Genomic DNA, 15,983 nt, shown 5'->3' with positions numbered 1-15,983 from the left:
GAAATGTTGAGTAGTTCGGAAAACGGGCAAATACCGCTTCTGACTGGCCCCGCCCCCATCTCTTCTCTGCCTCCCATTGAGTCCCAGCTGATTGGCTGGGTCTTCTTTGGTTGTCCTGCACAGGAGAACGGAGCTGGAAAGCAGGTTAGTGGGGTGGGGAGGGAATGGGATTTTGCAGTATCCTTCCCCCAGGAGTGGAGAGGGAATGGGGATTTTGCAGTATCCTTCCCCTGCCACGCCCACCAAGCCACACCCACAGAACTGGTAGTAAAAAAAAATTGAATCCCACCACTGGGCCACTTTCCCCACTCCTCCACACCCCCAAAGCCCGTCTTCTGGCTAAAGGATGAGTGGAGGGTCCTGAACTCAAGACAAAGATCTGTGGTCTCCAAACATAGCAACTTTTAAGTGGAACAGTGGTGGGATTAAAAATTTTTTACTACTGGTTCTGTGCGTGTGGCTTGTTGGGTGTGGCTTGGTGGGCATGGCAGGGGAAGGATACTGCAAAATCCCCATTCCCTCCCCACCTCACTAACCTGCTTTCCAGCTCCATTCTCCTGTGCAGGGCAACCAAAGGCGACCCAGCCCATCAGCTGGGACTCAATGGGAGGCAGAGAAGAGATGGGAGCAGAGCCAGTCAGAGGGGGTATTGGCCGGTTCTCCGAACTATGCAAAATTTCCACTACTGGTTCTCCAGAACCGGTCAGAACCTGCCGAATACCACCTCTGCTCCATTCCCACCCCACTCCTGGGGGAAGGATACTGCAAAATCCCCATTCCCTCCCCATCCTACTAACCTGCTTTCCAGCTCCGTTCTCCTATGCAGGGCAACAAAAGACAACCCATCAGCTGGGACTCAATGGGAGGCAGAGAATAGGTGGGGGTGGGGCCAGTCAGAGGTGGGATTTGCTGGTTCTCCAAATGACTCAAAATTTCTACTACCGGTTCTCCAGAACTGGACTCAGAACCTGCTGAATACTACCTGCCCAGCAGCCTTCATCACAAAGCTTGACCCACGCAGTGGAAGTTAGGTATCATATAAACCTGTGGCCCCCAACCTTTTTTGTACCATGGCCCAGTACAAAATGTACAAAATGATCCACGGACCGGTACTGGCATCAGCACGCACGACCAAGGCAAGGCGAGCCGAGCGACCGGCCAGCCAGCCGTCCCCCGCTTCTCCCCGCCACCTTCAATTCCTCCTTTGTACGTTCTCGCAGTGGATGGGCTTTTCGGGCTCTTTCTTAATCTCCTCCTGAGTAACGCGAGACTCCACCGCCATCAGGACGGCTCTTCGTTCGAAGCCGCCCCCCCCTCTTCGACGAAACTAAGGTGCAAAACCAAACGCCGCTTTCCAACCGACGACCACAAGCTCACCCGGAAGCACTTTCTCAAGCGCCGTCGAAACAAGATGGCGGCAGCCAAGCAAAATAGGCGGCCCGGTACAAAATGATCCACGGACCGGTACCGGTCCGGGGCCCAGTGGTTGGGGACCACTGATATAAACAATCCAGCCAAAGTGGCTGACTGGGGAAATCTGGGAGTTGAAGTCCAGAAGTCTTAAAGTTTGGAGACCCTTATCAAAGATGAACAGTGATGAAACAATTCTTTTTTTTTTTTTTAGTAAAAAATCTTACATCTTGAATTGGATGCTGTATAGCGGAAGAAGATGGTTTCATCTTACAAAACATTTTAAAAGGGGCTTTTTGGGTTTTTCTTTTTTGAGGGGGTGGTGGGGTTTTGTGCATGTTGGCCCCTTTGCCCCAGTCGGGTCAAAACATTTTTGTACCATCGGGGTTTCATTTAGTGGTTTTCATGTGACCCTCTCATATATGAATAGCACGGGATGCAAGTTTTCATCTCAAGCTTTTTTTTTTCTTTAAGGGCTTTCTTCCGTTTATAATTTTTCTCCTGCAGGACACGGAATTTAAGTCTGACCGATGCAAATGTCTGCACCAACTTTGTAAATGGAGCCCTTACTTACCCCATTCTCCTCTCTGGCGAGGAAGCTAAATTAAATTAACGTGGCCCATAATTTTTAACCTCTGGAAGGCCTGATTTGGGTTGGGGTTTTTGTTTTTTTTTCCCCTATGTGACCTCAGGTAAGTAAAGCTGTTGGAAGAGAGACGGTTTTCTGGAATGTGACTTTTGCCCCTTGTGACTCAAACTGAAGACAGCAATGTAACACATCTGTTTGATGGTTTGTGGTACCTAACATCTGGGTCAGGTGTTGAGGTGAATCTGTGCAATGCATTGTCAGCGTAGCACTGTTTCCTCTGCTTATTTGCTTTGCTTTTATGAGTTTAAAAAATGGGGTCTTCTGTATTTTATTTATTTTATTTTTATTTAGATGTTTTTAATCCCACCTATTACTTTATAAATAACTTAAGATGCTGAAGATGTCTAAAATCTTACTCCTTCCAACTCCTGTTTTCCCCATAACAACAACTCTGTGAAGTGGATTGGACTGAGAGAAAGGCACTGGCCCAAAGTACCCAGCTGGCTTTTATGTCTAAGGCGGAACTCGAACTCCCAGTCTCCTGCTGATTGACAAGTTACCCAGCTGGCTTTCATGCCTAAGGCAATACTAGAACTCACCACCTCCTAGTTTCTAGCCTGGAACCTTAACCACTAGGCCAAATATAGTGTATCTTTCTAGAAACAGTATATTTTAGTGCTGTAGTACCAGCTGTATTTATGGTGGGAGGATGCTGCAGAAGATACATGGTCCTTATACAAACTGGGGGGGAAATGTAGCTGGGAACTTTGTATCCACTTTGAAAAGCTGTCCAAGAGGCTGTGAAACTGATTAGACCCGGTTTTCGGGGAAACTGATTGTGAAACTGACAAGAGAATAAGAACCACGGAAAAGAGAGACTGCTAAATCTGTTTCCAGCAGGAACTGATAAGTAGAAAAGGTCTGATTGAAAACAAACCCTCACTAAATCTAATTCAGACGATAACAGAATTGTGCTCCACTGGAAAGAAAGAAAGAAAGAAAGAAAGAAAGAAAGAAAGAAAGAAAGAAAGAAAGAAAGAAAGAAAGAAAGAAAGAAAGAAAGAAAGAAAGGAGGGAGGGAGGGAGGGAGGGAGGGAGGGGAGGGAGGGAGGGAGGGAGGGAGGGAGGGAGGGAGGGAGGGAGGGAAGGAAGGAAGGAAGGAAGGAAAGAGAAGGAAGAGAGAAAGGAAAGAAAAAAAAAGAAAGGAGAGAAAAGGAAGGAAGGAAAATAAAAGGGTGGTAGGAAAGAAAGAAAGAAAGAAAGAAAGAAAGAAAGAAAGAAAGAAAGAAAGAAAGAAAGAAAGAAAGAAAGAAAGAAAGAAAGAAAGAAAGAAAGAAAGAAAGAAAGAAAGAAAAGAAAGAAAGAAAGAAAAGGGAGGTAGGGAGGGAAAGAAGAAAGAAAGAAAGAAAAAGGAGGTAGGGAGGGAAGGAAGGAAGGAAAAGAATGCAGTTAAAGTATTAATATCATTCTTCTTTTGAATTAAAAACAGCCATTCAAATACTTTCTTCCTGCATCTCAATAAATATCCCTGAGGTACATGCCCCTCTCCCAAAGTCCACTTCTTTTAGAGAGCGGTGAATAAGAATTAAGGAAAAAAACAACTTTTTCTTATCCTGGCAGCCCAAATAAGTCAAAACGGACCTTCCATCCACTCACAATGATGGCAGAAGAAATGAAATATTGTGTGTGTGTGTGTGTGTGTGTGTGTGTACTGCAGTGTTGCAACACCAGCAGGCTGCAAGTGAAGACAAAATGAGACCTTCCCAAGAATCCCAACACAATGTTAGAAATACCCGAAAAATAAAATTAGCTTCTTTTTAATGAATATCCCATGAAGAACTGTACTCCGAAAATAACAGCACGGTCCTGGACAGCTGGCAAAACGGGCATTTGGGGAGAGGCCTGGCACAGTTTTCTGTCTTGAGCAAAGTCTTGGTATGTGGTTCGTCTCCTCTCAAGACCACTGAGATTTAAACCTGTGATGCACAGGCTGAAAAAAACCCGATCCTCCAGAAAGGCAACAAGGGAGCCGAGGTAGTAGATCCCATGTCCGGAAATGGGAGAGGCCACATCACGGTTCATACATGACCTTGTGATCACAACAATCCCAGCTGATCAGCTCGTTGCTGCGAAACCAAAGACTTATTTCTCTCTGCGCCGTCTCCACCGAGTCACTGGCATGGACGACATTCCTGTTTGTAAGAAAAAAAAGGGCCAGAGGACATTCCGTTTGGTGAGGGCATCATCGCCAAAAGCTAAGAAGGATGGGACCAGGTCAGAACTTGGATGGGAGACTGAGATGGGGCACCCAAAAATCCTACTTGGATACAGCCATGAGGTTTCTTGGCAAGGTTTTTCAGAAGTGGTTTGCCATTGTCTCCTTCCTAGGGCTGATAAGGAGTGACTGGCTCAAGGTTACCCAGCTGTCTTTGTGCCTAAGGTGGGACTAGAACTCCCAGTCTCCTGGTGATTGGCCCAAAGGCACCCAGCTGGCTTTCATGCCTATGGCAACACTAGAACTCATCATCTCCTGGTGATTGGCCCAAAGGCACCCAGCTGGCTTTCATGCCTATGGCAACACTAGAACTCACCATCTCCTGGTGATTGGCCCAAAGTCACTCAGCTGGCTTTCATGCCTATGGCAACACTAGAACTCATCATCTCCTGGTGATTGGCCCAAAGTCACTCAGCTGGCTTTCATGCCTAAGGCAGCACTAGAACTCACCATCTCCTGGTGATTGGCCCAAAGGCACCCAGCTGGCTTTCATGCCTATGGCAACACTAGAACTCATCATCTCCTGGTGATTGGCCCAAAGTCACTCAGCTGGCTTTCATCTCAAGTGGGACTAGAACTCACAGTCTCCTAGTTTCTAGCCTGGTGCCTTAATGAGGACACCAAACTAGCTCTTATTTGAACACAGAAGCCCCCAATCAGATATCTTGGGCTCTTGATCACCACTCATCTTGTACCTGCTAACATGGACACTGAAATCACCGCGGACAGTGCCTGGCTTGGCTTCAGCCGGGTTGGTCTCTCCCACCATGGCCCTGGAAGTCTTGACAACGTTGTAACCTTCCCACACCTACAGGGTGTATAGGAGGGAAAAGGGTAAAGCTGTGCAATTTGACAAACATCAGAAAGAGAAACAGCCATTGCTGGGTGGAATTTAAGCTGCAGAAAGGGCACTACATATGTAATCTATTTTGTTTATGGCTGTAGTTTTCTTTCTTTAACTTTATTACAGCCATCCACTCCTATAGACTGTGCTCTACCTAAGTCTGCCTTCACACAGCAGGCAAAAGTGGGTTGACAACAGCTGAATTCATACAACATATGTGAGTCAAATAATCCACATGATGGCATAAGGTGATTATCTAGATCTTGAAGACAAGGGGCCTGTTTCCACTCTACACTGAGCCACAATCTACCCAGTTCCATTTGCCTATGAGAACATCTAGTTGTGAGAATGCAACCACTTTGGATGTCTTTAATGCAAACACCATGATACTATATTATGGCTTGGCTTGTAGTTGGCTTGTAGATCCAGGTCAACAGCTATTGTGAAGTCACATATCATATATCTGTCTTTCTTTTTTCTTTTTTTCTGTTTTAATTTAGTTTGCATTATTTCTTATTATTAACCTTAAAACATATACATGCATACATACATAGAGATTGTATGTGCAAGGACTCACTCACTCACACACACACTATCTATCTATCTATCTATCTATCTATCATCTGTTTATCATCTGTCTGTCTGATTGTCTATCTAGCAAGAGCAAGAGCACATAGACTTATGTACTGCTTCACAGTGCTTTTATAGCCCTCTCTAAGCAGTTTACAGCCAGCCTCTTGCCCTCAACCATCTCGGTCCTCATTTTACCCACCTCAGAAGGATGGAAGGCTGAGTCAACCTGGAGCCGGTCAGGATCGAACTGCTGAATGTCTGGCAGTCAGCAGAAGTAGCCTGCAGTAACTGCACTCTAACCACTGCACCATCATGGGTCTTTCTATCTATGATCTATCAATCAATTTATCAATATATCATATATCTATCTATTTCTATCAATCTATCTATCTATCTATCTATCTATCTATCTATCTATCTATCATATCTCTTTATATCTATCTATCTACCTATCCATCCATCCATCCATCCATCTACCTATATCATTCTCTCTCTATTTTCCATCCATCCATCCATTGTTTTGTGTGTATGTCAGAGACAGTGAGAGAGAGAGAAAGAGAGAAGAGAGGAGAGAGAGAGACAGTGTGTTTGTGTGTGTGTGAGAGAGAGAGAGAGAGAAAAGAGGAGAGGGAGAGGGAAAGAGAAGAGAGAGAAGGGTGAGAAGGGAGAGAGGGAGACAGTTTACTCCTGAAATCAAACTGAACATTCTAACCATCTCCAGTATAGAAAACAACAGGACCAGTATAGAAAATCCCTTTACCATGGCAACGACAGGCCCAGAAGTCATGTACTGAAGCAAATCGTGGTAAAACGGCTTCCGGCGCAGCTCGTGGTAATGTTCAGCCAGGATCCCTTCGGTGGCCTGCAAGGGAAGGAACACCACTTCTGGATTTTGTGCTCAGAATTTGAAAAAAAAAAAAAAACAAACCCTGAAATTCTAATTGTAGGTTGGGATGATTAGAATCATTTTGCTGTTTTAGAGATGGCTCAGAAGATCTAGAAATGTAAAAGCAAAAGGTTGAGACTGTAATTCTTTTTTTGCATTCTATTGCACCGAAAAAAGTCGGACGTTGCTTCTGTTTTTTAACCTCTCTTTTTTGGCACTTTTCTTTCAGTCTTTTTCACTTAGCTTTTGTTTGTACCTGAATTTTACTTTAGAATAAACTTTCATCAAACGAACCACCTCCCCAAAATGAAAATAAAATTAAAATTGGTCATGCTCCCCCCTTCCCGTGAAAGTGGCACTCCTGATTTATTTATTTTTATTTTATTTATTTATTTGATTTGCCAATTGTTTACAAGATAATAAGTATAAATGTATACATAGTTGTGAATACATGAAATGGGTACATATAAGAAAAATAAAAGAATAAGAGAAACAATAGGACAGGGACGGTAGGCACGTTGGTGCGCTTATGCACGCCCCTACAGGCCTCTTAGGAAAGGGGTGAGGTCAATAGTAGACAGTCTAAGGTTAAAGTTTTTGGGGTTTGGGAAGAAACTACAGAGTCGGGTAGAGTATTCCAGACATTGACCACTCTATTGCTGAAGTCGTATTTCCTGCAATCAAGTTTGGTGCGGTTTACTTTGAGTTTGTATCTATTGTGTGCTCTTGTGTTGTTATGGTTGAAGCTGAAGTATTCATTGACAGGTAGGACATTGCAATGTATGATTTTATACCTCTTCCTGCAGAACAGGTGAGGGCATCAAAGCTACAGGTTTTAATGGATGGAATTTCATGCAAACAAGTCTCAGTTATCTCCGGATGCTCACCTGGAGTAACTTGAGCCCCACCAGTTTAAATCCCCGTTTCTCGAAACGTTGGATGACGTCTCCCACCAACCTCCTCTGGACTCCATCCGGCTTCACTGCGATCAGCGTGCGCTCCTGCAGCTCAGATACGCCTGCCAAGCAAAGAAAGAGGCCAACTCGTAAATCATTCCTATGCCTGTTTCCGAGTTGCCATTAGAAGAGGGGAGGCGAGGCCTGATGGAGCAGTGCAGCTGATGAAGGCCAGAAGCAAATTCCATGCTTATCTTTGTGGAGATTGTAGCCTAGGCTACCGGATCTTCTGCCCCCCCCCCCACCAAAAATCCTTCATTGGAGAGTGTGATCGATGACACCCAGCCCGTGAATGTCCTTTGTTGGAGAATCTGATTTATGACACACTCAGGAGAGTGGGGGGGGGAAACAGGGTCATAGGTGATAGTAAATTACGTATCTCAGAGTTGGCTTCATAGGGTTAGTGCCTGACATGTTACTCCTAATAAATATTTTGAATTCTTTTGAAGCTTGGCTCCAGGCTCATGATTTATTGAACAGTGGGGCCAAGTTGGAGTCATTAAAGGACATTTATTTACATTTTGGATTTTGTTACGTTTGGGCAATCGGCAGAACCCTGACAAAAGGGCTGCAGATTGGCACCAGTCTACCCCAAACAGGTGATCCTAACACACCCAGCTGGTGGTACTGGAACCCAACCATGAGAAGACCACCCTGATTTCTGGGTGATTTAGAGGTGACAAAAGGCTTTTTTTTTGCAAGGAGTGTGTGAGATGACCCGGAGTGTAACACAAACGTAACAAAATCCAGAACGTAAATCAATGTCCTTTAATGACTCCAATTTGGCCCCACTGTTCAATAATTCTCAGTTGGAGATAAAACATACTCAAAAATAGTTTTCAAAAGAAAGCAATGCAGTCCGAACTTAATGAGCAGATAGAAGGTGAAATAAAAAACCAAAAACAAAACAAAATCCTACAATGAAGGAAATTCCACAACGGACCAAGATAAGTAATTGCCAACTTCAAGGAGATAACAAGGCACAGTCTATTGGAAGGATGCCAACCAAGATAACTTCAGCCCAAAATAAAACACACTTTGCTTCTAGCAATGCTGTGTTTTAACCGTCTCTCTTATATACTATTCTCCCCAGCTGCAACCAATGAGGGGGATCATGGCCGCTTCCTCTCTCATAAGCCAAGCTGTTTCCTTCTCCGTTCCTCCCTGCGTGCCCTAGGATGGAGAGGGGATGGGCCTAGTTCTTCCTCTGACTGCCCAGCCGGCCTCTGCTCTTCCCCAGCCTCCGGAGCCACACCTCCACTACCTGTCGGCTGTTCCTCCTCTCCCTCAGAATCTAACTCTACCAAGGGCATGACAGTGCATTTGAACTGCGGAACTCCCTGCCACAAGATGGCAACAAACCACCTGATTCAGGAAGAAACTTTGATGAATTGGTGGAAGGTTTCTCGTCATGGCAGACAGCCATTGCTATTATTATTAAATCTAACTATGGAGCAAAGAATCCGTCACAATTGGTTAGCAAATCAGCAAAGCTGGCTGGGGAATTCTGGGAGCTGAAGTCCACCAGCCTTAAAGTTGGAGACTCCTGTTAAAGATAATCTTCAACTTTTGGCCACAACTGAGACCAGAATTTCTGTGGCTAAGCAAGGCGGTTTGTTAAGTGAATCAGACAATTGTTAAGCGAATCTAACTTCCTTTATCAACTTTGCATGTCGGAAGCCGGCTGGAAAGGTGGCAAAAACGGTGATCCCATAACTGTGGTCATGCCTCAACAGTCATAAGCGCAAGAGCCAGAGGTGGTATTCAGCAGGTTCTGACCAGTTCTGGAGAACCAGTAGCAGAAATTTTGAATAGTTTGGAGAACCAGCAAATCCCACCTCTGACCAGAAATTTTACAGTATCTTTCCCCTGCCACACCCACAGAACTGGTAGTAAAAAAAAAAAATGAACCCCATCACTGGCAAGGACCAGTTGTTAAGCCACTTTTTCACTTTCCAGTGGTCGCTAAACAAATGTCTATAAGTCAAGGACCATCTATAATTTATCCATTTGTTCTATTTATATTGTTTCTGGCGACTGTTGCTGTGGTTCTAGGAATATAGGGCTGAATTGATCTTTGAAGAGATCCAGCACAGCTGTTTTTTTTAGCCCTCGGTGGCCTCATTAATTTAGCAGGCATTTGCTTTTGTAAAAATAAAAAGGAAAGTCAATGCTTACCCCAGTAAACAAGATGCTAGACCTCAGCGTTCTTGGCCAAGGCAAGGGGGCTCCCCTGCGTGGAAAACGGCAAGAGATTTGGAAGTTGACCCCAAAGGTGCTATTATTTCAAAAGGCAACTGGACTTTCTTGTTTTTCCTTGAAGACGTTTCGCTTCTCATCCAAGAAGCTTCTTCAATTTTGAAGGACCAAAGAAGCTTCTTGGATGAGAAGCGAAACGTCTTCAAGGAAAAACAAGAAAGTCCAGTTGCCTTTTGAAGAAAAAAAAACCTTTAGGACAATCGTGGCCTGGATGACTGAGAATCTCCATAGATATTTGGAAGTTGAGCTGTTTTGTAACCTTGAACACCAGTTCTAGAATTAAAACCAGTATTTCTCAACCTAGTTGGCAGCTTTAAAGATGTGTGGACTTCAGCTCCCAGAATTCCCCAGCCAGCACAGAACTGAAGCCTACATAATCTTAAAAGCTGCTGAGGCTGAGAAACGTTGATTAAAGCAATCCGATTCGGTGCGAATTTCACAGGCATTGCTTTCTCATCCCTCCCGTGTGTCTGCTTTTCGGGGTCCCGTACTTCCTTGTCTTCCTAAAGACTGACTCAGCCTCACAACCCCTGAATTTCGAGGAGCTGGGGGAAAAAAAAAATACCCTGCTTGCTTTTGGAAATCCTGGGGGATCAAATTGCCAAACATTAAATCCAGACGATCCCAGTTTACGGCTCTCTTGAGTCTTTGAGCTCAGCAAAGGTAGGCTGGATGGACTCCAAAGGACACGGCCTGATTCCTGCTGACTAATTTGCTTTTTGGTAGTTGCCGGCAAAGACACCTGGCAAGGTGAAATAGTGTGTCTCTGCAAGCAGTGGGGCCACCCAGCCTTTGCTCTCTCTCTCTCTCTCTCTCTCTGTCTCTCTCTGTCTCTCTCTCTCTCTGTCTCTCTCTCTCTCTCTCTCTCTCTCTCTCTCTCTCTGTGTGTGTGTGTGTGTGTGTGTGTGTGTGTGTGTGTGTGTGTGCCATTCTCTAGGGAGTTGCACCTGTTTCTATAGCTACTGTTCCAGATCAGCACATGGTAAAATGTCTGGGGGAAAAAAAATGTCCCTTAAGGGGAATACAGCAGGAAGAAAGAAAAGTTGGATTTGGTCCACGAGTTTGTAAGTGGGATCTTGGGGTGCAACAGATGTCATGTGCTAAAACTCATTAATAAGACCCAGTTGGAAAGTTGACCACCAGGGTCACCTATTTGATTTGATTTAGAAGCCTTCCCGGCTCCAAAATTATTCTAGGTGACTTACCTAATTTAAAAAAAAAAATACGTTTTTTCCCCCAGACTCAGAAGTAGAAGGGCTTTGAACGCTACACTATTTTAATATCATTGACCCAAGTCAAAACCAAACAAGGGTCTTAACAGAACGTGTGAACTAAGCCAGACATAGTTGCATGGCTTCAGGGTTGTGGGCTGGGTGAGCCCAAGGGCTAGGAGTTGTAATCCATGGCCAGTGACTGTATATTGTACACAATTGGTCCTTTATTCAGTGATTCACAGTGAAGCAAAAATGCTTTGGTTCATGAAGTCCATCCGTGTTTTGTCAGGAGATACTAGGTCCAATTTAGCAGTGTTTTTGAGTTGGCTAAACTGTCATATACTCTCCTTCCTTGCCTCCCCTGACAGCTATCCTAGAAGCATCCGGGTCCTTCTCAATATGTAAGAACCAACCTCCAAATCCAGTACTCTGTGGAAATAGAGTGATTCCCTAGAAAACATGGCTCAGATGTCTTCTTAATGAGCAAACTATAGCAATAGCACCTAGACTTTGCAGCCCTCTCTAAGCAGTTTACAGAGTTAGCCTTTTGCCCCCAACAATCTGGGTCCTCAGTTTACCCACCTCGGAAGGATGGAAGGCTGAGTCGACCTTGAGCCTGGTGGGATTTGATCTGCCAAATTGCAGGCAGCCAGCTGTCAGAAGAAGTAGTGTTAGGAATAACATGGTTACCTAACTTAGTTTGGGTAAAATAATATATATAGACTGATTGTGTGTGTCACTTTAAATGCAGACCATGTATTTTGGGTGCGGTTGTAAAATCACCATAAGAGGGAGTAAGAGAGCTCACTGTTTGCTGCTGACGATGATGGATTGTTAACTGCATGTTATTTGCTGTTGCTGAAGGAAGAAAGGAGGTTTTTACTTCTTATCTCATACTGCGAAGAGATAAATCACTGGACTGATATTAGTAAGTTTACTGACCTCTTTTTCGACACTGGACTTTGCAACTGATTAATCCCCAGACGGACTGAACTAGTGTATGATATATGGACTGTTTGACTATGCATATAAATCTTACTGGAATAAACTATTTAACTAGCACATTGTATCTGTTTTACTGAGTGTAAACTACAACGTTTGTCTCACATATTTGCCTGCCTGCCTGACTGCCCTGCAGGTTCTGCTAGGGTGTATATCCCTAACAAGTAGCCTGCAGTACTGCACTCTAGACACAGCACCACTGGGACAATGTTTTGAAGTTCCCAACTGAGTTTATTCTTATCACCAGCCATAAGAAAATACTGTATTATAGAGATTTCACGCCTCCTGTTTGGCCTTTCAAAACTTGCCTTTTCAAGATTCTCCAACTTCCCCACATCTATATAAGTCATGTTGCATCCAATCATGTCAAAGCACAATCCTAAACTCATCTTCCAATGTGATCCATCTCATCACTGATCAGGAACATCTTATTGCTGGCTAGTCAGAGGCAGCACCAGGGACCTCAAAGAACCTTAATGAGTGGGAAGAACTTTTCAACCATGTAGAATGAGGGTGTCCAACCTTGGCAACTTTAAGACTTGTGGACCCCAACTCCCAGAATGTCCTATCAGGGGAATTCTGGGAATTGAAATCCACAAGTCTTATAATTGCCAAGGTTGGACAACCCTGATGTAGGATGTTGACCTTAAAGTACCTATTCTTGAAGCCCTTCTATGGGAAGATGGCTAATGACCGTTGACTTCAGTAATGTTGACATGAAAATTACAAGACCATGAAATCTCACAGTCCATCTTGACTTGGAACTTTTTTTCTCCTGGTTTCACTACTGCAAAGTGATCATTTATGAGTATCAACATAAGTCAACATCTTAAGAAGTGACGTCTAGTCAACTGCATCTTTCTTCAAGCCTTATTTCTCTAGGGCTCAGCTAGCAGGACCATGTTGCCTCTTAATGAACAAATGACCAATTAGCTGTTCCTCATAGAAAGGATCATAATTCAACTGGAGAGCAATTGGTTTGGATAAAGAAGATCTCCAATGTTAATATTCAGCACTGACTTGATCAAAAAGGATTTGGGATAGTTAATGTCCGAGAACTTGAGAACAACTGGTAGTTCATGATTGAACTACTTCACCCTGAACTAGTCCAATTCACTAGTTCTAACTAATGTGAATTCGTTCACACATACACAGCACAAAAGCATGGTTTATTTTAAGTAAGCATAGTTGAAACAGTAGGTTTCATGCAGCTATAATCTTATCTAACTATCCACATGATGACTTAACCCAAGGGGTGAATTCAGCTATTATCTGACCTATTATATGGCAAACCTTTTGTATTTCAGGGGATTTTCCTGGTCTCCAATTTAAAACTTCCTAAATGTTGGCTTAAGAAGTGAGGCAACAATAACATGATTGAAGAGGATGGACAATCGCAGCCTCATTCTACAGAACCGACATAGTCCAATATTGCTGAAAATTACTTGTTGGGCTCGAACGGGATTCTCTTTAAAAGAACAGCTCTCATTCTTTAGGATGTTTTAAAATTAAAATGTGAATTCTATCCATTCTCAGCTTTGTAGAGGGAAAAAGAGTTGAAGTGGTTGACCAATGCCCTCTAACAATTTTGAAGTCATCAATGAAAAAAAAGAGAGAAATAAACTGAGAACTAATCGCCTAGTCAGTTCCCAAGACTTTGAAAAAAAAGCAGTGAAAAGCATAAAGCTATATGCTCCAAACTTTTTTTGCCCCTCCTTTTCCCAGTGGTATTAACTTCCTGGCGATGGTGTAAAAGTCTGGAAAGCAAAGAAGACAGATGCTGAATATTATTTGAAAGGCAGGGAAGCAGAACCAAAAAGGACGAGGCTGGGAAGAAGAAAAGACCAAGTTCAACATCATGTTAAGCTATGTTGAAATGTGTAGCTGAATGGCATCATGTAAACCACGGTCCGCAGCTCAGTGCGTACAGTAAACCCAGGCAACTTACTCAACAAGCTGTTACTAAACAAACTTGGGGGTTTTAGGCACCCAGATTTTACTTGGGAATCGTACGCAGCAGGATCCAAGTTTAACCAAAATAAATAAATTGCAGCATTGCAAAGATAACAGAAAGAACGCAAGAAGACGATTAAAGGAGGGCATCTTTAATCAGAGTGGTGTTTTTCAAACTTGGCAAGATGGACGGACTTCAACTCCCAGAATTCCCCAGCCAAAAATGCATGTAGGCTGGTGGGGAATTCTGGGAGTTGAAGTTCACACTTCTTAAACTTGCTGAGGGTGAGAAGTACTAAATGAAAGGAATAAGGAGATTGGTTGTGATTGTGTCTGTGATTTCTCTCCCCTGGGTTGAAGTTGAGGAGGCTCAGGCTGGCTAAGGCTTGAATATGGAGACCACCAGGAGATCTCGGCTTTACTAGCTAAAAGGCAGAGTAATTGGCAAAAGATCCCCAGAGGAAGCCTTCAAACAGCACAACCAGCCAACTTGCTTTGGAAGCACCATCTGGACTTGTGGGGCAACAATCCAGGTAGGCTGATGCCACCCTGAATTTGGCAGCCTGTTCAGATTGCAAAGTACGGTGATTGTGTCTGTAAGGCTGCAGTTGAGGAACCTGGAATCCAACCCAAAGGTTCATCAGTGCTAGGGCTGGCCCTATAAAACAGGCCTGTGGAATGACCAACTTTCACAATCAACCTTCGCTCAACCTGGCCTGTTTCTAGAGACGGCCTTCAACTTGGAGAAAAGAGCGCCTCCTGTCCCCAGAAAGTGATCCCTCAGCAATGCCCGGCTCACCTGCACCTGTTCTGGAACAGGGATGCCCATAAGACTTGGGGGGTTTCAACTCCCAGAATCCCCCACGCTGGCTGTGGAATTCTGGGAGTTGAAGTCCCCAAGTCTTCAAAGTTGCCGAGTTTGGACCCCCTTGCTCTGTCTGGGAAGCTGGGAAAGCAAAAGCCCCCAAAGACCGCAGAGCCCATCTAAACTGCCCCCTCTCCGCCATCCCCGAAGGAACCTCTGCCAGATGTGCCCGGCCGAAGTTTCCTTCCAAGGAGGCGCCCCCACCCAGGGATGCCCATCTGCCTCGAGCGCAGCAGCGCTGCCTTTCGCCTCCTTTGCGCCCTGGGCGAGCAGCCTTTGGAGAGAGAGAGGCAAGGAGGGAGGAAAGCGCTTGCTTGTTTCCCTCCGAGACTCCATCAACCCCATCGGCCGCCCCCCCTCGGCCCGAAGCTCCCCCTTTCACTCACTCACCCGAGCCGTACAGCCGCGCTCCGGGCAGGCGAAGGCAGGGCGCAGCGGCCAGCGGCCGGAGGCTCCCCAAACGCCAATATCCCCGCGCCAGGCAGCGCTGCAGCACCCCCATGCCTGCCTGCCTGCCGAGCCGGGCAAGAGGGGACCGCCAGGGTTTATAGCCTCCGGGGCCGCTGCTCCGGCTTCTGCAGCAGCCCCCTTGGCTCCACCCCAGGGCCGGAGGGAGGGAGGGCGGGAGGGCTGGACGGAAGGCTGGGGGCTTTCCTTAGAGACCGGCTAGCTGTCCGCCCAGCACTCCTCCTCCTCCTCCCTCCAGCGCAGCCGGAGCCAGGCGCGCTCCCGCGGGCTCTTGCGCCCCAGCCAGCCCGCGGGGTCGTAGCAAAGCCCGGCTTAACAACTTCTTCCTTCCACGTGAAAGGAGTCTAGGGCAGGTCCCCGGTTTGGGTCTCCAAAAGAAAGTCGCCATTGAGAAGAGTGATGGCAAATGGGCTTTTCTCCATCAGACGGAAGAGTTGGAGGTGATGGATTAAGCAGAACTGCAGATGGTCATTAGGGGCCTCCCCCTCCCCCTTTAAAACAAAGGGTGACCCCAAAGAAACAATCCATACGAACAGCAGTGACCCCATCGGCTGCACCAACGAAACGAAACAAACCACCAGATCTCCTTCCAGAATGTTTTTTTCTCTATATATACAAAGCCACTAGATACCTTCAAGGAGCTCTGGGTAAAATAACCCATAGCTTATATTATTGGTTGGAAAAATATA

The 15,983-nt window shown here is 45.2% G+C and overlaps 1 protein-coding gene across 2 annotated transcripts; it reads right to left on the bottom strand.

Moving 5' to 3' along the window:
* Nucleotides 1-3,800: 3,800 nt before the first annotated feature.
* Nucleotides 3,801-15,348, bottom strand: NME4 (NME/NM23 nucleoside diphosphate kinase 4). 2 transcript variants are annotated; one of them, XM_087973227.1, is made up of 5 exons: nucleotides 15,217-15,348; nucleotides 7,465-7,595; nucleotides 6,452-6,553; nucleotides 4,970-5,082; nucleotides 3,801-4,191 (listed from the first exon to the last, which is right to left on the bottom strand). In XM_087973227.1, the coding sequence occupies exons 1-5, from the start codon at nucleotides 15,326-15,328 to the stop codon at nucleotides 4,071-4,073; spliced, it is 579 nt and encodes a 192-aa protein (XP_087829353.1). In that variant the 5' UTR covers nucleotides 15,329-15,348; the 3' UTR covers nucleotides 3,801-4,070. The 2 variants fall into 2 exon arrangements, with proteins under 2 accessions (XP_087829353.1, XP_087829354.1); XM_087973228.1 differs by lacking the exons at nucleotides 3,801-4,191; nucleotides 4,970-5,082 and adding an exon at nucleotides 5,863-6,024.
* Between the last annotated feature and the right edge of the window lie 635 nt (nucleotides 15,349-15,983).

The sequence above is a fragment of the Notechis scutatus genome, chromosome 12, assembly GCF_049901735.1.
Source record: "Notechis scutatus isolate UNSWTSFEM ecotype Mainland chromosome 12, rNotScu1.2, whole genome shotgun sequence".
NCBI classification, from domain to species: Eukaryota; Metazoa; Chordata; class Lepidosauria; order Squamata; family Elapidae; genus Notechis; species Notechis scutatus.
Note: the sequence above shows the minus strand (reverse complement) of the source record. Positions and strands in the feature narration are given on the sequence as shown.